At 54.7% G+C, this 19,951-nt stretch overlaps 9 protein-coding genes across 9 annotated transcripts; 5 read left to right on the top strand and 4 right to left on the bottom strand.

Moving 5' to 3' along the window:
• Positions 1–574: 574 nt before the first annotated feature.
• On the top strand, positions 575–2,513 carry V2A60_001996 (protein PDH1; the record flags this gene model as incomplete). The annotated part of the gene is made up of 3 exons (XM_083253348.1): positions 575–847; positions 1,058–1,835; positions 1,900–2,513. The coding sequence occupies 3 exons, from the start codon at positions 575–577 to the stop codon at positions 2,511–2,513; spliced, it is 1,665 nt and encodes a 554-aa protein (XP_083109474.1).
• A 187-nt stretch (positions 2,514–2,700) lies between these two features.
• Positions 2,701–3,440, bottom strand: V2A60_001995 (uncharacterized protein; the record flags this gene model as incomplete). The annotated part of the gene is made up of 2 exons (XM_083253347.1): positions 2,701–3,032; positions 3,176–3,440. 2 exons carry the CDS (start codon positions 3,438–3,440, stop codon positions 2,701–2,703), a joined length of 597 nt encoding a protein of 198 aa, XP_083109473.1.
• Positions 3,441–4,583: 1,143 nt separating this feature from the next.
• Positions 4,584–6,142, bottom strand: V2A60_001994 (major facilitator superfamily domain-containing protein; the record flags this gene model as incomplete). The annotated part of the gene is made up of 3 exons (XM_083253346.1): positions 4,584–5,670; positions 5,736–5,944; positions 6,068–6,142. The coding sequence occupies 3 exons, from the start codon at positions 6,140–6,142 to the stop codon at positions 4,584–4,586; spliced, it is 1,371 nt and encodes a 456-aa protein (XP_083109472.1).
• Positions 6,143–7,530: 1,388 nt separating this feature from the next.
• Positions 7,531–9,697, top strand: V2A60_001993 (kinase-like domain-containing protein; the record flags this gene model as incomplete). The annotated part of the gene is made up of 4 exons (XM_083253345.1): positions 7,531–7,612; positions 7,692–7,722; positions 7,772–8,088; positions 8,139–9,697. The coding sequence occupies 4 exons, from the start codon at positions 7,531–7,533 to the stop codon at positions 9,695–9,697; spliced, it is 1,989 nt and encodes a 662-aa protein (XP_083109471.1).
• Positions 9,698–10,305: 608 nt separating this feature from the next.
• Positions 10,306–10,782, bottom strand: V2A60_001992 (uncharacterized protein; the record flags this gene model as incomplete). The annotated part of the gene is made up of 1 exon (XM_083253344.1): positions 10,306–10,782. The coding sequence occupies one exon, from the start codon at positions 10,780–10,782 to the stop codon at positions 10,306–10,308; it is 477 nt and encodes a 158-aa protein (XP_083109470.1).
• A 1,070-nt stretch (positions 10,783–11,852) lies between these two features.
• Positions 11,853–13,336, top strand: V2A60_001991 (isocitrate dehydrogenase (NAD(+)) IDH1; the record flags this gene model as incomplete). Its single annotated transcript, XM_083253343.1, has 2 exons — positions 11,853–11,885; positions 12,233–13,336. 2 exons carry the CDS (start codon positions 11,853–11,855, stop codon positions 13,334–13,336), a joined length of 1,137 nt encoding a protein of 378 aa, XP_083109469.1.
• Positions 13,337–14,562: 1,226 nt separating this feature from the next.
• On the top strand, positions 14,563–15,316 carry V2A60_001990 (Mss4-like protein; the record flags this gene model as incomplete). Its single annotated transcript, XM_083253342.1, has 4 exons — positions 14,563–14,614; positions 14,696–14,742; positions 14,821–14,884; positions 15,063–15,316. 4 exons carry the CDS (start codon positions 14,563–14,565, stop codon positions 15,314–15,316), a joined length of 417 nt encoding a protein of 138 aa, XP_083109468.1.
• Positions 15,317–15,580: 264 nt separating this feature from the next.
• Positions 15,581–17,557, bottom strand: V2A60_001989 (flavin-containing amine oxidoreductase; the record flags this gene model as incomplete). Its single annotated transcript, XM_083253341.1, has 4 exons — positions 15,581–15,636; positions 15,709–15,802; positions 15,884–17,391; positions 17,455–17,557. 4 exons carry the CDS (start codon positions 17,555–17,557, stop codon positions 15,581–15,583), a joined length of 1,761 nt encoding a protein of 586 aa, XP_083109467.1.
• A 1,105-nt stretch (positions 17,558–18,662) lies between these two features.
• V2A60_001988 (SEC14 family lipid-binding protein) lies at positions 18,663–19,937 on the top strand (the record flags this gene model as incomplete). The annotated part of the gene is made up of 3 exons (XM_083253340.1): positions 18,663–18,844; positions 18,922–19,063; positions 19,158–19,937. 3 exons carry the CDS (start codon positions 18,663–18,665, stop codon positions 19,935–19,937), a joined length of 1,104 nt encoding a protein of 367 aa, XP_083109466.1.
• Positions 19,938–19,951: the final 14 nt, after the last annotated feature.

The following is a 19,951-nucleotide window of genomic DNA, read 5'->3' as shown; positions in this document are numbered from 1 at the left end:
TGCCTTGTAGCCGGCCGAGAAATGGCGCGGGTATATTGTAGCCTCGTCCACGGTCATGGCCAAGCAAATAGCCTTTTTGCAGGTGTCCCCCGGATTTCGACGTTGCAGGCATCTTGGAGGGGGGTAAGAAAGTGGCCTTTGGACTTGGTCGCTGCAATATTTTTCAGTGGTCGATAGTGGTCTACAGTAGGCTACAGTGGACTATTCGCGGTGCTCTTTGGCGGCTCACAGTGAGTGCGTCTACAAGGGTGTAGACTCGTTCCGGCTCCCCCTAGCAACGCCCAACAAACTGCCTCCTTACTCAGAGGCTTGAGAGGTTCCTACCTCGTCCTTAGTGGAAACGTCCCCTTCCCCGGCCGATCGGCATTCCACGGCAAAGCACCAAGCCGAGCCTCACCCAAGACCTTCGGCTCAGCTTCACACCTCTCTCCTTCTGTCTGTCCAATACTTTATTTTCTTCCCCTTCTCGTCCTCTCCCAAAACTTTCCTTCTTCTTCTTCCCTCCCCCCCCCCAATCTCCGCTCTTCCTCTTCGCACCGTCTTTCCTCCTCCATCTCAATTGATTGACAGCATCATGTCCGCTGTCAACCGTAGCCTGCGTTCCGCCTCCAAGCAGCTGCGTCTCCAGCCTACCCGCGTACTGCCTTGCGCCGCTGCCATCCGCTCGGCCTCCGTCGGCGCCCTTCGCATCGCCGGCTCGCTTCCTGCCTCCCGCAACACCTTTTCCACTGCTGCCGCCAGACTCTCCGGTGCTCCCAACATGACTTCCGGTGCCAGAGAATACGACCCCGAGATCAAGGACATTGCCGACTTTGTCGCCAACAAGCCCATTGACTCTGAGCTTGCTGTGAGTCTTGCCCCTGCCCGCAACCGACATTGTTAGCTTTCTCGGCTACAACCGTGGTTTACCCCACCATCCCAACATCGCCAACCCATTTTCCCTCTCACCCCGGGGTACTTGGTTCGCGACGAGTCTCAATTACCTTGTGTTGAACGCTTTCAAACCTCCAATTGCCCCTCAACCACCTCGAACCGCAAAACTGACAATTCATCCCAGTTCGACACTGCTCGATGGATCCTCCTCGACACCCTCGGCTGCGGTCTTGAGGGCCTCCGCTTCAAGGAGTGCACCAAGCTTCTCGGTCCCATTGTCCCTGGTACCGTCGTCCCCAACGGCACCAAGGTTCCGGGCACCCCCTTTGTCCTCGACCCCGTCAATGGCGCCTTCAACATTGGTGCCATGATCCGCTGGCTCGACTTCAACGACTGCTGGCTGGCCGCCGAGTGGGGTCACCCCTCGGACAACCTGGGTGCCATCCTCGCTGTCGCCGACTGGATCAACCGCACCAACAAGGCCGGCGGTAACCTCGCCGGCGGCAAGATCTTCAACGTCAAGGACGTCCTCGAGGCCATGATCAAGGCCCATGAGATCCAGGGCTGCCTCGCCCTCCTCAACTCGTACAACAAGGTCGGCCTCGACCACGTCGTCCTCGTCAAGGTTGCCTCCACAGCCGTCGTCTCCAAGATGCTCGGCCTCAACGAGAAGCAGATTGCCGACGCTGTCACCCAGGCCTGGGTCGACGGTCAGTCCCTCCGTACCTACCGCCACACTCCCAACACCATGTCCCGCAAGTCTTGGGCCGCCGGTGACGCTTGCCAGCGCGCCGTCAACCTGGCCCTCAAGGTCATGAACGGCGAGGCCGGTGTTCCCACCGTCCTCTCTGCACCCGTCTGGGGCTTCTATGATGTCCTCTTCAAGGGCAAGAAGTTTGAGTTCCAGCGCCCCTACGGCAGCTACGTCATGGAGAACGTCCTCTTCAAGGTCTCCTACCCTGGTACGTCTTAACAAATCGATTGACGTCGAGCTTCCGCAAATCACCAACTAACAAACGTGTTCAGCCGAGTTCCACTCCCAGACCGCCGTCGAGGCCTCCGAGAAGATCCACCACCTGCTCAAGTCCCAGGGCAAGTCCGCCGCCGACATCAAGGCGATCACCTGCCGCACCCACGAGGCCTGCATCCGCATCATTGACAAGCAGTTCAAGCCCATGGACAACTTTGCCGACCGTGACCACTGCATTCAGTACATGTGCGCCACCATGCTTGTCTTTGGTCGCCTCGAGGCCACCGACTACACCGACGGTGGCGAGGCCGCCACCTCGGAGCTCGTCGAGTCCCTCCGCCAGAAGATCAAGTGCGTCGAGGACCCCCAGTACACCCAGGACTACCACAACCCCGAGCTCCGCACCATCTCCAACGCCCTCACTGTCGAGCTCAACGACGGCACCGTCCTCGACGAGGTCGCTGTCGAGGCTCCCCTCGGACACCGCCTCCGCCGCGACGAGGCCAAGCCCGTCATCCTCGCCAAGTACAAGCGCCACCTTACCCCTCACCTACCCGAGGCCCGCGTCAACGAGCTCGTCAAGCTCAGCCAGAACGCCAAGAAGCTCGAGACCATGTCGGTTGACGAGTACGTCGACCTCTACACCGTCGAGAAGAGCAAGTTCTTGTAAACGCTTAGCCGCGTTTGCGTAGAGAACCTAGGAGGACGCTGAAGAAGAGTGTATAATTTTTATAAAAAAGATATTACAAGTTAGATGAATCTAGACCGATTTTGACAATATTTCTGCGCCCTTTTTCTTTTCAATTTTACTCGTGACTGTGCTTGCGTATTCCAATCAATCAACACCCTTGCGCCTTTTACTCCTCCGCCTCCTTTTCTTGCAGCTGGGCTCTCATTGCCTCGAGTATCAGCCGCGCCGTCTCCTCCGGCGGCCGCGTCGTCGTGTCAATGTCCACCCCGCGCCCCTGAAACCGGTAGATTGTCGAGTCGTCCATGAACCTTTGCACGAGCGCCACGTCCGTGAGCTTGCCGCAGCCCTCTGCGCCGCGCTCCGGGCGCGTCACACGGCGCAGGTTCTCCCCGCGCTCGCACGTCAGGTAAACGGGCAGGAACGGCCTCCCGCCGCGCGCCGCGGCCGCCCGGTGCGCCTGCGACCACTCGGCGCCAATGGTGCCCGCCGTGAAGAAGTCTGTCCACGTTGGTCCGGCCCGCCGCCCGCGCCGCCACCGTCAGCCGCGGGCTTCTCTTTTTTTTCAACATGGAAGACGACGATTCTCAAAGGAAAAGGGGCGGGAGTTGGAGGGGGGGAAAGGGGGGGGGGCAGAAACGTACCGGTAAAGATGACGACACGTTCCAGCTGCTGCTGACCGTCCTCACTGGTAGGAGGCTGTGGGTGAACAAAGGAGGAGTAGGCGGCGTCGCGGACGCGCGCTCGCTCGGCGTTGTAGTCGGCGTGAGAGCGCGGTACCTGCACCTGGTCGATGAGGGAGTGATTATCGATGACCTGCGCGTCCGGGAGGAGGTCGCGGAGAGCTCGGGCGACGGTGAGCTTGCCGACGCCGGGCATGCCGTTGATCCAGACAAACTGACCGGGCATCACGGCAGGTTGTCTCTTTTTTTCCTCTAGTCTAACTTTCTCTTGTCTCATAGGTTCATTGCAAGACCTTGTATTCTTCGTGAGCGCTCTTTTTTTTTTCCTACCTTTTTGCTCTTCCTTTCCTCTTCTATGGTGTGGTGGCGGGGACAGGATCCAGACAGCCATGTCAGACTGACGGCTAGCCCACGGCCTGACTCACATGGCAGCGCTGACCATTGTCATGACTTGAGGGCTGCTGCCCGCCACTCTCGTAAAACATCGTCACTTTTCATCGAGGAGAAACTTGGTCTTAATTCAGCAGCTTGGAATAGGCTGGGAGCAATTAGAAAACTGGGCATGCGCAGAAATGCAGCTACTACCCTGTAGCATGAATGATCTATGGTTTCTTGCTGGTTGCTTCTGCCTGGCAGATTTTACCGCCCTCCTTCTATTCATTAAGCCATACTATATATCATGCGGTAACGCTTCTGTATTCAAGGGAATTATACACTAGTTCTCATACACTAAAATTGATGTGATGCTATGGCTTCTCCTTTTCTATAGTTCTCACAGGCCATATCCAGCCGAAGCTGTAGATGCCTAACTCGACACACGATCAACACACTCGACACTTACCACCTATATGGCAGAATCGCAGAAACAATTAGACTAATCGAGTACCTTTCTACAAATAGCTCTCACAGCCAGAGTCACGTATTGCTATGGATAGTCCATGTGCCATAGCACAAGGTACAGGCAATGGAGATACGAAAAACCGAGCTGGAAGCAAACCCTCCCACCATTTAAAATAAAATGGTTAATTGAGTACTGCACTTTGCAGCCAGAGTCGATTCAGCGAGGCGGAGCGGCTTAAAGCGGACGAGAGGGAGGCTCGCAAGACGACGCTCGGGGCGGGCCGTGGCGATACCTTGAAAGTAATTTCGAACCTGGCATCAACGTTCTGGAAAACCGAGTGGCTGTGTAGACGCACGTTGATGCCGAAACAGTGAAGAACTTAATGCGGGATGCAGTTTCTGATTTTTGTTTTTTATTCGGCCGTTCTCATTATCCTGTACCCAAATGCCAACCCCCTCGCAAACTATACAATGCTACGATAACGATTGATTCCACTTTGCTGTATGCTGTAGCCGCAGAAACAGCGTGTTATTGGCTCTTTGTTGTTGTCGTCTTCTTCACTGAAGACTTGGGCGTCTTCAGGAGGCCAAAGGCAGCAGCTGCCACCACGGCGCTGCCGGTCGCCCCGACAGTGTACGCGTACTCTCTGCCTGCCCACCAGTAGATACTCGTGAATAGAATCGGCCCCAGACCGCGACCAAGCTGGCCCCAACTGCGCAGGTTGCCCAGCTTGCTACCTCGCTCATCCTCGTTGGCCTCGAAGCTGCTCAGCGCGTTCAAACCCGTCACCACCGTCGCCGAGGTGATGGCCAGGCAGGTCGCTGCGGCGTAGAGGCCACCAGTGGTGTTGAGGCGCGCCAGTAGAACGAAGGCGGCCAAACAAGCCGTCGTGCCGAGGCGCACAGAGGTCAACGGTGGCAGACGCCGAGTGACTCCACCTTGTAGGATCGACGCCACGAGTCCAATGAAGCCAAGTAGACGGCCATTGTTGCCAGAGGTGAACGAAAAGAGATCGTATGTCATAAATGACAAGGAGCTTTCCATGCCTGAAAAGAAGAGCAAAAAGACAAAGTGTACAGCGTTGAGTATAATGTGTGAGTTTGTTCTTTCAATGGGTTTCTTGGAAGCGGGAGATTTGGTGCCGTTGCCGTTTTGCTTTGCATTGTTGTCGATGGCTGCCTTACTGCCCGTAATAGCGGGAAGCGTTTCGGGCAGGCAAAAATACAGGTATACAGTTTCGACCACGATGAGCGCCAAGCTAACACCGGCGGCCGTCGCAAACGGATTGGCTTTGACAGAGGGGACGGTGCTCAGCCAGGCACCCAGTGCAGGGCCAAAGGTAAAGGCAATCGAGAAGCAGGAACCAATAATTGCCATGGTGGAGCCGCGCGACGCTTCGTCAGAAATGTCGCTGGCCATTGCGGTGGCCAACTGAATATTGCCCTCGGATAGACCACCGACAATGCGGCTAGCGATAAAAGTTCGGAAGTCGACTGCAGCGACCCAAAGCAACACTGATATGATATTCCCGGTCATGGAGGCGAGGAGGGCCTTGCGACGGCCGTAGCGATCAGAGAGACGACCGATCAGTGGCGATGCAAAGGCTTGAAGGAGACTGAAACGTGAAGCACGAAGTTAGGAAGACGATGAAGCATTGACGAAGGGGGTTTGATGCCTCACGAGAATAGAGAGCCCATGGCGCCGCCAAGCAAGACAATATCGTAGCGAGATTCAATCCGTCGCGCGAAGGAAGCCTTGTAGCTGTTGAGCCCACCTAGGACGCGCTGTAATAAAGTCGGGGGGCCGCCATCGAGGAGTGCTGGGGCTTCCCCATCACGATAGAACTCGAGAAGTCGTGGAAAGAGTGGAAGGATGAATGTGAAGGAGATCTGTCGCGACTATGGTCAGCTTCGCGTGTTGCGACTGATGGCACGCGTGCTCACCCCCCCATGTCGAGGGACGATATCACTGGTGCCGAGGCCGGATGAATCTGGAATCGCGACTGTACATACTAGGTCGAGGAGCAGCGAGAAAGCAATCACTCGCAGGACTCTCTTTCTCGTAGCTGGGTCGACTGTGGCTGCCATGGTGGTGGGTGTTGACGTCGGATGCGACGGGGGGTCATCAGGATGCGATGGACAGAGGAGGCATTCACAAAGAAAAAACACAGCGTTCAAACATGCGGTTAAATAGCAGTTGATTATGTGGAAGCGGAAACAATGTTGAAACAAAAGCACCGATGTTGATGGATCTTAAGAAGAAGCTAGGTTCAGGCCAAGCTGTCCCTGTTCGGGGACGATGACAAGATCAAGATTGCAGAGCTCCCCGGCCAATCAGTGGGCCGAGCGGGCTGCGGCTTGGCATTTTGTGGCGGGGCACGGCTGTCTACCTACTAATAATACCTGGCACATAAGAGGTAAGTAATAAATAAGCAGGTACCCAACTGTCGGGATTCTAGTCTTGCCAGCAAATAGAAAATAGTAGGGTAAATGGTGAAATTTAAACAAGGGAAAAAAAGAGACTGTAGAAAATTCAACAGACATGTAGTCCTATGTAGTAACAATATGAATTATTGATGGACTTTTGGCCAGTGGATGTTATGGCCCTGTTTGCAATGGCGACAATGGTGCGACAAAGCAGGAGGAGGCGTTGCTCAGTAAGAGTTAGGAGAGTACGCCAGTTGGCCAGTATTCTTGCACCTTATTCAAGGTACCCAGGCGATATTTGGGCAGGTACGTAAGCTAACTCAAGTAAGTAGTTATTAGGGCAGGCTGGCCAAATGTGGCTATTCTTAGCGGTGTGGCGGTGCTCAGCCCGCTAGATTAGTAGTAGGCGGTACTTTAGTACCTCTACTACCTATGCAAACGTCACAGCATGTCTAGGTACCTTACTGGTACCTGATTCACCCCGCTATGGCCGCCGCAGCCCGCCAACCTCCCCACCTGCCATTCTCTTGCCTTGTCAACAACAACAGCTCTGCTCTGCCTGTGCCTGTGCCTGTGCCTGCGCCTGTGCCTGTCTGTGCCTCCGTGTCTGTGCCTGGTGCCCTTTTTTGACTCTCTTTGACTCTCGTCCTCTTCTGGCCCGCCTCCTTCGGCTCATTAATCTTGTTTGTCTCTGCAATTACAACTCCTGGGTCTTGTCTCTCATTGGTTGTTCCTCCCCTTCTCTTTCTCCGCCAAGTTCATTGGTGCTCGCGAGTGTTTGGCGCTGCGTGCCGTTGCTTGCATTTGTGGAGTGCCTTTTTTTTGTGTCTTGTTTTCTGACAATCCCGCCTCGCCGTCCTCCGCCCTGCATGGTTGCTTGCCGGCCTTGCATATTGCATCCTGCGCCTCTCAAGGCTTGCTTTTCGAAAACTGTCACCGCTCGAACCTCCCGCACGACCTTCCTCCCCCGGCGCCGCCTCGAATTGCATCGCTTGGATCAGGCCAGGACAGCATCCTATTGAGCACCGCATCCTGCCCATATCACCACAATGACGGAGCGCCACGATGCGGATTCTGCCAACGAGGCCCTTCTCGACCCCCAGCTGCTCTACTCCAAGGAATACTGCATTGGTGAGCAGAAGCCGCCCGAGACCGCCCGCGCGACGTCCGCTGGCAAACGTCTGCGCGGATCACTGCTAATAGCTACCAGGCGGAGGGAGCTTTGGCAAGGTTTATAAAGGGTACGCATCGGCGCTTCCACCGCTCGGCGGCAACGCTAACTCTCCACAGCGTCGACAAACGTACGGGTGAGGCCGTTGCCATCAAAGTAATCGATATCGAAAACGCCGAGGACGAGGTCGAAGACATCATTCAGGAAATAGCCATCCTCTCCGAACTGCAGTCCCCCTACGTCACCAAGTACTATGGCTCCTACTCCAAGGGCGCCGAGCTATGGATCGTCATGGAGTTCTGCGCCGGCGGCAGCTGCGCCGACCTGATGAAGCCCGGCCTCATTAGCGAAGACTACATTGCCATCATTACCCGCGAACTCCTAATGGGACTCGAATACTTACACGCCGACAAGAAGTTACACAGAGATATCAAGGGTGCGTCCGAAACATGTCACCGCCTCCTTCTCCTACTTACACATCGTTAGCTGCCAACGTTCTGCTGAGCGCTGCAGGCCAGGTCAAGCTGGCCGATTTCGGTGTCTCGGGCCAGCTATCAGCGACCATGACTAAGAAGAATACCTTTGTCGGCACTCCGTTTTGGATGGCGCCAGAAGTCATCAAGCAATCCGGCTACGATCATAAGGCCGACATATGGTCATTGGGCATCACCGCCCTCGAGCTGGCCAACGGCGAGCCGCCCTACGCTGACATACACCCCATGAAAGTTCTTTTCCTTATCCCCAAAAACCCGGCACCTCGTCTCGAAGGAAACTTCACCAAAGCATTCAAAGAATTTGTCGAGCTTTGCTTGCAGCGCGACCCCAAGGACAGACCCAGTGCGAAAGACTTGCTTCGACACCCGTTTATTAGACGAGCAAAGAAGACGACGTATTTGACGGAGCTGATTGAGCGTCACAGCCGCTGGTCGGCGACACACAAGGGCGATGATGATGATCACTGGGATGCTGCGTCAGTAGGCGTACCCACTAGGCGTGAGAGAGTGGACGAGGACATGTGGGATTTCGGTACCGTTCGACTCGTTGGGGACCGCGGCGGTCTTGTCACCCGGCCGGGTCTGAACGACCTCAACGACAAGGGCACAAATGCAAGAGCGGCGAGATCGCTCGAAAACTCGGATGATTATGGCGAAACGAGGCGTGAAGCGAGCCCGACCAAGGCCCGCGACTTTGCTTTGGATGCTGGCGACACCGTCAAGGCTCCGTCGAGACAGTCGAGTCCCCAGCGTAAGCCGGTGGCACCGGTTGTACAGTCGCCCGCCAAGGTTCCCTTGCCGGCAAGCCCAATGAAGACGGCAAAGCAACTCCTGCCAGAGACTCCAGCCAAGTCAAAACCCTTGCCACCGCTGATGCACAGCCAGTCTCCTGACTATGATCGGGAGCTGCAAGCCCAACTGCAACAAGACATGAGCGTGCTGAGTCTAGAGTTTTCCAATCACAACTCACCGTCGCCGGTGGCGAGGGTGCCCGTCGCAGAGAAGCCACTTCCGTCTGTACAACAAAAGCCGGACTCGAGACCGACGTCGCGAATTGGGCCGATTCATCTGCAGGAGATTCCGCCTTTCCGAGGCAGCCCGTCGACTCACTCACAGTCGCAGTTCGCATCCCCGTCGCCGGCAGCGTCACAAGTCAGAACACCTGTGAAATCACAGTCACCCGCACCGGACTTTGCAACGCCATCCTCGTTTCCGTCTCCAGCACCGGCTAACCCCAACGGTGAGCTGGACGCGCTCAATGATGTCATCTTCCCGGCGTTAGAGGAGGCCCTTAAGAGACGTGAGACGCGGTTGCAGCAAACCTTTGCCGCAGAGCCGGTGCCGACCCTGAAACAGCAGCGGGCAGAGGTGGCGCACGACAAGTTGCGCAAGCTTGTGTATAAGCTGGCGCACGTGTGCAAGGAGATTGATCACGTCGACAAGGCAGAGCCGGTCGGGATGGGTCGGGATGTAGGAAATTTCCTGGAGGGGTTGCTGGAGGAGATTTTGGTACGCGTCGAACCTCTAGACGAGGAAGAGCTGGCACAGTAGAGCGGTGCATGGTAACAACGGCGTGGGAAATGCGCAACAAGAAATCAACGTTTTACGAAGAGCATGCATGAGCTGTCATTAGAGACGGCAAGACATTTTTTTCCGGGTTTCGGTCTAGGTCATTCGGTAGGCATATATATAGGCACCGCATACAGTTGTCTTAGCAGACTTGGTAGGATGCGCGACGCATCGAGGTATGGTCCGTCACCTTACGGCGAGGGTAGGATACATGACCTTGTAGGGCGGCTGAGAATAGGATGAATACGACAAGCATCGCAATACAATTTGACATGTCATGGTGAATAGGACACGCAGAGTGGCTTACAAGGCAGGTGAGTAGGTGGACGTGGCAGCCAGACCCATCCGAAGCGGCTGTGGCACAACGACGTAAAAAGGCAATATCGCAAACCTGAGCTGGCTGCAAGCTACCATACCGCAATCTGGCTTTGTGACGATGGATGTAGAACCGTGCGACGCAAGGAGCATCGGTATTGCCGGGATTGGATTGACGGTCATCCAACTCTCAACTTGTGCGGGAGCGAAGAGCCCCCCACGACCACTGACAAGCTTTGAAGGCACCATTCTATTGCCAGCTACTCCATCAAGATTCAAGGTAGGGAGCAGGGCAAGCGAGAAGAGTTCGGCGCGGAGCATCGCAGGCCGATCAAAGAACGGAAGAGGCGCAACGTACATTGGCGATACAAGGTTGGTGTCATTTTCAGCGCACGCTCACTGCCGTCACGGGCGTGCGCAGAGAGTTCAGACAGGTTCAGTCCTCGTCGCGGGTCGATTCGACTAGCGTCCGAAATGCGCTTCTTGTCGACGGCGTTTCCCGGCATCGCGGACTGCTTCGCCTCCTGGAGGCGATCTGCATGGACCTGGTCAGGAACGCTTGCAGGGCTCGGAGAGCCACCAAAACCCGGGCCAGCGCGGCTCGCCCGCGGCGCTTGATTTTGGGCGCAAGGGAACAGACATTGGCTCGATCTGGAAGAAAGCACGTTGTCGCCGAGGCCACGCTTTCGCGTCGCCTCGGGTACTTTTGCAAGCTTGGGACTGCGGGTGGCCGACGCGGAAAGCGTTGCCATTTTCGCTTCCTTTGTCGTCAGAGATGACCACGGATTGATACGAAACTGCAGGCGACTGTGGCGGCAAAGAGAAGGTGCAGGGAGTAGAAGAGGGATGAAGCGAGAGAGAGCAGGAGAGCGACTCGGCCGCGGGGAACGCCGCGCTCTGTTGCCGAGTGATTGAGGGATATTTGGGGAAAAATGAAAGAGCTTCGCCATTCAGGAGATGTATGGTCAGGATATCAATATCCACTGATATGTCCCCCCGGTCGTTTGCATTGCGTGTTCTTGGCTTTTATGTATTGGGCGTTGTGGATATTGGAGTTGCTTGGGGGGGGGGGGACATGAATACCAGGTTGGGTTTCATTGGCATTCCCATATTTCCAGATAAATGCTACTCTTGCCAGGCCTGTCATATAGAGAGGATACTGAGCTTGATTCGGATACCGGTTCTGAATGTGCACTATCACTGTACTTGAACATGGATAACCACCATGGAGAAGTGTCGCGTCTGATAAGTAAGTATCGGTCTCGATACGTCACAAAGGCCTGTCCGACGCTATTCCATTCTAGGAACACATGTCTCGCCGGGGCGGGTCTGAGGTCAGGCTGGGCCTCGGAAACACGTTCGCATTCCGGCCGCTGGTCCGAAGAAAAAAAAAATCGGCGGTAGCTGCGCCACAAGAATCACCCCGGCCAAGCCGACACTGGCAACTGGTCTGCGGCAGGTGTGTGGCTTGCGCGCGAGTGCACTCTGACCCCCCTGCTATTGGGTGTGGCTCGGCTCAATTCTGGGGCAGGTTTAACGTTACTGCAGGCCATTTTAAATAAAAAAAAAAAAATAGTGACGGGCTAGAATGCCGCCAAGGGACTCCAAACCAACCTGTTTTTTTCCCTTCGTCTGTCTCCCTCTCTTCTTTTTCTTCTCCCGCAAAACACCTCGTCTCTCTTCAACCTAATCCTCTTCTCCTTCCAAAAACCTCTCCGCTCCGGATTCCTTGACCTTTGCTAGTCAAAGGGGGATTTATTTACCAACCTTGTCTTTTTTGCCTCCCACGGTCTTTTACCCCACGACAAACCTCACACACACGATGCTGTCGCGAAGCTCCCTCCGCACGGCCCAGGTACGTCACTGCGGTTTTATTTTTATTTCTCTGCTCTGCATGAAAACATCTTGGGAACGGAGATTGGGAGATGAGAGTTTTGGCTCTCTTGTTTCTTGCCCAATGACTGTGAATTGAGCAATTTTGGACATGATTTGCACCCTCGCCGCCATGCGCGGTCTAGCGGCTTGTTGCGGCAAACTGGCCTCATTCGTGCTTTGCTACTCAAATACATGTGATGACAGCAACAATCGTCGCAGCCGCCAGTCGACAAGGATTCTGCAATCTCCCAAATCTCGCCTCTGTCCCTCCCTCCCATGCTACCATGTCGCATCGTCAGAAAGGCCCTCATCCGCTAACTTGCGCAGGCCCTCCGTGCCGCCGCTCCCCAGCCCCGGCTGTCCCGAACCATGGCCACGGTCCAGTCCGACATCTTCAAGCCCGCCAAGTACGGTGGCAAGTACACAGTCACCCTGATCCCCGGTGACGGCATCGGTGCCGAGGTCGCCGAGTCGGTCAAGACGCTCTTCAAGGCCGACAACGTCCCGGTCGAGTGGGAGCAGGTCGAGGTCTCGGGCATCGAGGAGGGCGGCGGCCGCACCGAGGCTGCCTTCCGCGAGTCGGTCGAGTCGCTCAAGCGCAACAAGGTCGGCCTCAAGGGCATCCTCCACACCCCCGTCTCGCGCTCCGGCCACCAGTCCTTCAACGTCGCCATGCGCCAGGAGCTCGACATCTACGCCTCCATCTCCCTCATCAAGAACATCCCCGGCTACGAGACGCGCCACAAGGACGTCGACCTGTGCATCATCCGTGAGAACACCGAGGGCGAGTACTCGGGTCTCGAGCACCAGTCCGTCCCCGGCGTCGTCGAGTCGCTCAAGATCATCACCCGCGCCAAGTCGGAGCGCATCGCCCGCTTCGCCTTTTCCTTTGCCCTCGCCAACGGCCGCTCCAAGGTCACCTGCATCCACAAGGCCAACATCATGAAGCTCGCCGACGGTCTGTTCCGCAGCACCTTCCACAACGTCTCCAAGGAGTACCCCACGCTCGAGGTCAACGACATGATTGTCGACAACGCCTCGATGCAGGCCGTCTCCCGCCCCCAGCAGTTTGACGTCATGGTCATGCCCAACCTGTACGGCGGTATCCTGTCCAACATTGGTGCCGCGCTCGTCGGCGGCCCCGGCATCGTGCCCGGCTGCAACATGGGCCGCGAGGTCGCCGTCTTCGAGCCCGGCTGCCGTCACGTCGGCCTCGACATTAAGGGCAAGGACCAGGCCAACCCCACGGCCTTGATCCTGTCGGGCAGCATGCTCCTGCGCCACCTGGGCCTCGACGACCACGCCAACCGCATCTCCAAGGCCATCTACGCCGTCATTGCCGAGGGCAAGGTCCGCACCCGCGACATGGGCGGTGAGTCCACGACCCACGAGTTCACCCGCGCCATCCTCGACAAGATGGAGACCATCTAAACTCGCGATTGAGGCAAAGAGCGAAGAGAAAAGACGCAGATAATATCATTGTTGCTGCATAATATCTTTTGACGTAAAGAGGCGCAAAAAAAAAGACAATTTCCTTTGTTTGAATACAAGACCTAGAATGGCGGACACGCGATGCTAGATACCACGGCGGAGGACAAGGCGGCACCATGGGACATGATGGAGGAAGAGCATACATGAGAAGAATTGGACGACGAGGAGGGATCAGAGGAGGATGAGGCGAGCTACCCCCTTTTTTTTTCTTTTTACATGTACATGACTGCATTTGTGGAATTACCTGGCAGCGATAGCAGCTGAATGTATAGAATTGTTAAGCCACAGACCCAAAGTCATACATGTCATGAGCCAATGACGACGCTGTTTTCAAGGTCGTTGTAAGTAGCTGAGCAGTCGTTTATCAAGCTCTGTTTTTGAAATCAGAGCCGCCCAACACGTTCGGACGATTCGGACGATTCGGACGAGCCGCGGACTGATGCTGGACGCAGACGGCCAATGTATCGCTTGACAGTCTGATCAACAACAAACCTGCGGCCTGTTCCGTTGCCCGATTTGTCGGATACCAACAGGTTGTAATTCCAAATTTTGCCCGCCCCCTCCCACTGCCCGTTCCAGACGACGACGACGAGAAAGAGAGACACCCAACCCACGGACATCTCCGGTCGAAAGCTCCCGAGCTAGCTCGAGATGGCAGCCATCTGCCGCTCTTGGCTTGCATTCGCCCCCCTCCCTCCCTTGGCCCAGTCACTACCAAGTAGCTCATCAGTCCTCTCTCAGCTTGGTGTCAAGCTCTCTCTTCTCCCCCCGCTTCTGTGCCCGTTTCCCCGAGAAGGGAGGGGCACGCACCCCATGCAGGAATTGTCCACCACTGAGCAGAGGCGGCTCTCTTAATAAGCCCGCGTCAAGTCTCGTGCAGCAGGGAAAAACAATTATTCCAAATTCTAAAATCCGATTTGGCCTAGAGCAAAGCTCTGCGAGAGGGGTAGGAGGAGGAAGTGGAAAGAGGAAGAGTATTGAAGTGGAGGGAGCGCAGAGGGTCAAAAAGTCTTTATATAGTGTCCGTCCAATCCATCCATCCCTCAACATTCGCACCTTGATGGTCTCTCTCTATCCTGTCACGCAAACCCCACGCACGCGACCAATCAGCGCAGCACGATTAGATTATTATTATATTATTTTTACTCGTTGAATACTTCGATACAATGGCCACCAAGGGTAGCTGCCTGTGCGGCGATATCGCCTTTCAGTTTACAGGTGTGTAGTTCATGATTACGCTTCGGGTCGTCGGGCGGGGTAGATCATGATGATGATGCTTACTGATGATACTGCGATCAGGACCCGTCGAGGCGACTGCGCTATGCCACTGCATCGATTGCCAAAAGGTAAGCTCTCCGACCTGAATGAGAATTTCAATTGAGAAGAAGATTATATTTCTCAAAATATTCGCTAATCTCTAGTAGTGGTCTGGCAGCGCCTACACTTCCAATGTCGTCACCCCGCGGGACGGCTTTAGCGTCACCAAGGGTACGTTTTTTTTTTTGCATGACATCATGTCCACTTATACGCCTTGTACGGCACGCTTCCCCTTCACAAATATCTTATATTACAGTCAAAGTTTTGAGAGACGAGAAAAGAAGAAGAGAAGGCATAATAAGAATAAGACGGGCAAAAAAAAAAAAAAGATACTGACAGAAATCTCAAGGAACTCCCAAAACCCACGACGTAACTGGCGATTCCGGCAAGATCAACCAGCACTTCTTCTGCAGCAACTGCGGCTCCTCCCTCTACTCCCAGCTCGAGATCATGCCCACCGCCGTCTGCATCAAGGCCGGCGCGCTCGACGGCGGAAAGGCCGCCATGGATAACAAGGTCGGCGTCGAGTTCTACACCAAGGACCGCGTCGGCTACCTGCACGGCCTCGCCGACGCGAAGCAGGTTGACGCGTTTGGCAACTAGAAAAAACTAGATTGTGCTTTTCACGATGGATAGTCAATGGAGCTATAAGGCATGAAATGAGTGCAGGGGATAAAAGAAGCAAAAAAAAGGGGGGGGAGAGGGGGAGATCTGTTCATGAGCGCTGCAGAGGGACAATTCAAGTCGAAGACGGCGTCGCACCGAGATTGATTATTCATTGATGAGAATTCTACTCCATTAATCTGTCAATTTTGATTGCTACATGCATTGTAATCACGTTTCTGGCGTGACAATGTGATTTTCGACCTATCTCACCAACCACTTTTTAACCGCCGCTTTCGCTTCGTTGACAAGCCCGAGTTCTAACGTGTCATCAGCACTAGTACACCTGATAAAAAGCAAAAAGGAAAAAAAAAAAAACATCTCGCACTTACCTAGGAGCAGTTGTACCGCGCCACGGATTCCAGAGTCCAATGCACCCGAGATCCAGCCGTGAGTGTAGGATGTGTGTTCCCCGACAAAGATTAACTTGCGCCTGCGTTAGCGAAACCCCAGTCGTGATGCTGTCCAGCTACTTCTTTCTCGACTCATCAATCGACAATTACTCACATTTTTGTGCACTTTAAAGTATTCGGGAATGTACAACTCGTGCTGTCCAGCAGAGGGATTCGCCCAGGCGGCGCCGGCGAGAGGATCCAGGGCCCAGCATTTCCTATCAAATTTTCCAGTGTACAGCCGTCTTGTGTCCTCGCCGTGTATCTCGGTCATGGCGTCCAGAGTGTATTGGGCATGCTCTTCATCTGACATTGTCATCATCCTCGATATCTCGTGGTTCGAAGACCCCTCAATGTAGGATGCCAGGATTGTGGCCCGCCCGGTCCCGTTCATGTTGTAGGAAGGATAACAGACCATCCTGATGCCAGGAATATCCGTCTGTGTGCTACATCCACCGTAGATTGGGTTCTCGTACTTTTCCCAGAATCGCTCCGAGTATTCTAGGGCTACTTTGCAAGAGGTATCGTAGATGAGATTGTCAATGGCGTTGGCCATGGTGATGGGAATGTCAGGAAGCCGCCATTGGCGCACAACCGTAAAGGGGGCAGATATGACAGCATAGTCAAACGTCGAGTTCTGGAACTCCCGGTCCTTGAAGCTGTGCTTCCACTGAAGCGTGACCTCGCCGTCCGAGTACTGCACTCGCTCCACCTTGACACCCAGTTGTGTTTTGTCGTTCACCAGAGGACCAAAAGACAAGGGGATGCGACTGAGTCCGCCGTCGACGGTCTTGAAGGTACCGGCACTTTCATACATGAGGTCATACACATATTCCCAAAAGCTGCCCTGCGGATCCTGCTGGTCATCCAGAATGTCTGTGCTGTTCAGGCTGCCTTTAAGATACTGCGAGATGTATGAAAACTCCGACCACCGGTCTCCCGGCTGGCCGCCAAGTCCGTTGTCATTCCATTTCCGGTGGGCCTTGTACATGCTCTTGGCCATGGCAATGAAGAAGTCGTCGTCGGGTAGGTTGTCGTTCAACTTATCACTGGTCGCTTTTGTTTCAGGGTCCAGTATAACAGACTGGGTGAGAGACGAGTTGTCGGCGATTTGCTGCAAAGTCGGCGGAAGACCGTCGGCTGTGCGTATGCCGTTAAAATACTGCAGCCCGTTCTCATTGTAGTCGATCCAAGGGATCAGGTCGACGCGAAGATCAGCGTTTCCCTTGTTGCGCTTGTTCATCTCTTCGATAAGAAAGAAAACCAGCTGCGTGTCGGAGATTTTGTGGCTGTTTCCGTTCTCATCAACGTAATCGACGGGGAAGCGCATGGCACCCATTTCTTGGTAGGAATAGGAAAAGGGTCCCCCGGAAAGGTAACTCGTGTGCACACGGCCACCCAGCCGGTTGCCGGCTTCGAGAATAGTCAGGTTTTTGAAACCAGCCTCGTGCAGGACGAGGTATGTCATCAAACCGGACATGCCGGCTCCGACAATGCCAATGTTCTTGTTCTTGGCTGCCTTGACGCGTGCACTACTCGGCTCCTTCTGGGTCAGCGCCTCGACGCCGGCAAACCAAACCCCAAGAGGATCAAATCCATTAGCTCGGATCATTGGGATTGAATCTTTAAGACTCGTCAGTCTGTCTGGGATATGAAGAGGTATTCATACAGTCACAGCAGTCTTACCAGACGAGCCATTATGGGCAGTTTGGTTCCAGCTATCCTGGGAGACTGCAGCGCCAACGCAGAGCGTGATGAGCGAGCTCAGCCAAGCGGCTTGATGCAACATTTTTTGAATCGATTGGCTCAAAAATACGATTTCGATCGCTCTTTCCTGGGACAGCAGCTGCCTGGTATTTGTCCAAGCATGTAACCGGCGGCATGTCTATTTATATACATCGGCATTTTGGTGAATGAAGATCAGTACCTTGACCTAATTGTTCGCTAGTTCTGTTCTGTGCACGAGCTGGGGCTTTCCCGTTTCGCGCAAAAGAAATGTCTTGTTTCTCATCCGTGCTCTAATGCGTGCCGGATACCCGCTGATGGCGCGATTGAGGCTGACCCATCAACGTGGCACTGCATTCGGTTATAGTGCCGGTACCTTGCTGAAGCAGCCCTGGTTATTACCTCGCATAACGAAGGCGTGTTTATATTGCGGCTTGTCCTGCATAATGCAAGCCCTCTTCTGACACGGCACACCTGCCGATTTCAGCCAGGGAAGAGGCTGAGACTGATTACTTTTCACCGCCGGAGAGACGCCAGAAAGGGCAATGATAGCTGTCGAATAGTAACCATTCTGTTAAATTAACAAGACTAACTAAACCCAGGAAGAAAAGTTCCCGCGTGGTCAGAATAAACGTAAAACCATATAACGCGAGTTATTTAAAATCCATGTCGGGTTATTATGCTTGTGGAGCGCCGAGCGGGTGGCTCTGTGGATATAATCCTTAGATCCCGTCTGCCTTGAAAAGGGGAGGCAGCCACTGTTATTAGTGCGGTACCTGAGAAGCGCTTCGACGATCGTATTCAGCTCCTCTCTGGTCCACAGGATAACGAAGAATGGGGGGCTAGGGATAAGATGATGAGAAGGAAGAGAGAAGCTGCACGGACTAAGGGAGCGGAAATCGAAGACGACTGTGTAGACCCAAGAGTACAACAAGTTTTGAGTTGAAATTTAGGTAGCTCCACACATGGCCGAGGCGCGTATGCAATCTATACCTTTCCCCGCAACTGATCTCAAAGCTATACAACAACTCTTATATACCTCTTCTACTACCAGCATCAGCGCACAACTGTGATTGTGAGTGACTCGTAACCCATCGAAGCAATCCGTGACCCCATTCTCGACAAGTCTACTTCACATTGCCAACATGGACTGACCGACTGCAGGAGTCATGGCTCCAACGAGCAATGCAGGGGTCAAGGATGATGATCCAGTGTCCCATTATCCCGCCGGCCACTATGGGGCTTTGACTGCGCAACAGCAGGAAGCGCTCGACCGGTTTAAAAGCGTGCTATCGGAGCGGGGGTACCCTGGCGAAGTGACGTTGAATCCCTCGCAGGATATCAAGCTGCTGTGAGTGCGACGCTGGCATGACTAGCCGGTCATGTTGCGAGTGCGCATCATATCGTTTTTTTCGTTGACAGACCTAGCCGCTTCCTCCGCGCTCGTAGATGGGACGCCGAAGCGGCGTACACTCAGTTCCACGACACGGAGACTTGGCGCCGGGCCAACGACATTGACGTTCTCTACGAAACGATTGACTCCAAGGCCTACCAAGAGCTGCGCTCCCTGGTACGTCCCCAGACCTTGACCGCCTGCCGGACCTCAATCGCCTTTGGCTGCCATCGGCCATGTATATATGCTTGCTAATACTATCACGGAGCAGTATCCACAGTGGACCGGCCGGCGGGATCGCGTCGGCGCACCGGTATACGTCTGGGCTCCTCAGACGCTCAATGGCCAAGCAGTGGCGGCGAGCGAAAAGGTGGCAGCCAAGCCCGGCTTCTCCATGGCCAAGTCGGACGGCAAGACGTCGGCGAGTCTCATCTGCTTTGCCGCTCTGTACGAGAACCTGCTGCGCTTCACGCAGCCGCTCTCAACGCAGCTGCCGGATCGCAAGCACGCTGCGGTGCCCATCACCCTGAGCACGTACATCATGGACGTTTCCGGGATCAGCGTCCTGCAGTTCTGGAGCCTCAAGAGCCATATACACACGCTGGCGTACCTCGCCTCCGCCTACTACCCCGAGACGCTGGGAACCATCTTCATCGTCGGCGCGCCGCCCTTTTTCAGCACCGTCTTTGGCTGGATCAAGGGCTGGCTGGACCCCGTCACGGTATCCAAGATTCGCATCGTCGGGCGCGACGATGCTCTCTCGGCATTGGAGCAGGTGGTTGAGAAGGGCAACATTCCCAAGAAATATGGTGGCGATCTCGATTATACCTTTGGTCAGGCCCCAGTTCTGGACTCTGCCGTGAAGGACACAGTCCGCTGGAATGGCGAACACTCAAACTTTCCGCTGGAGCCGCTCGTGTGGGAGCCGGTGGAGGGTAGCACAGATCAAGTGGCCTGTCTGAGGGTAGGACGTCAAGACGGGAATTCAGTCAAGGAAACCATCTGCACAATCTCACAGATTTGGCCGCCAACACTAGAAAATAAGTCGTAGCAATAGCGCTATCA

This window comes from Cordyceps javanica, chromosome 1 (assembly GCF_051103115.1).
Source record: "Cordyceps javanica chromosome 1, complete sequence".
Taxonomy (NCBI): Eukaryota; Fungi; Ascomycota; class Sordariomycetes; order Hypocreales; family Cordycipitaceae; genus Cordyceps; species Cordyceps javanica.
The sequence above is the reverse complement of the archived record's forward strand: the minus strand, read 5'-3'. Positions and strand labels throughout refer to the sequence as shown.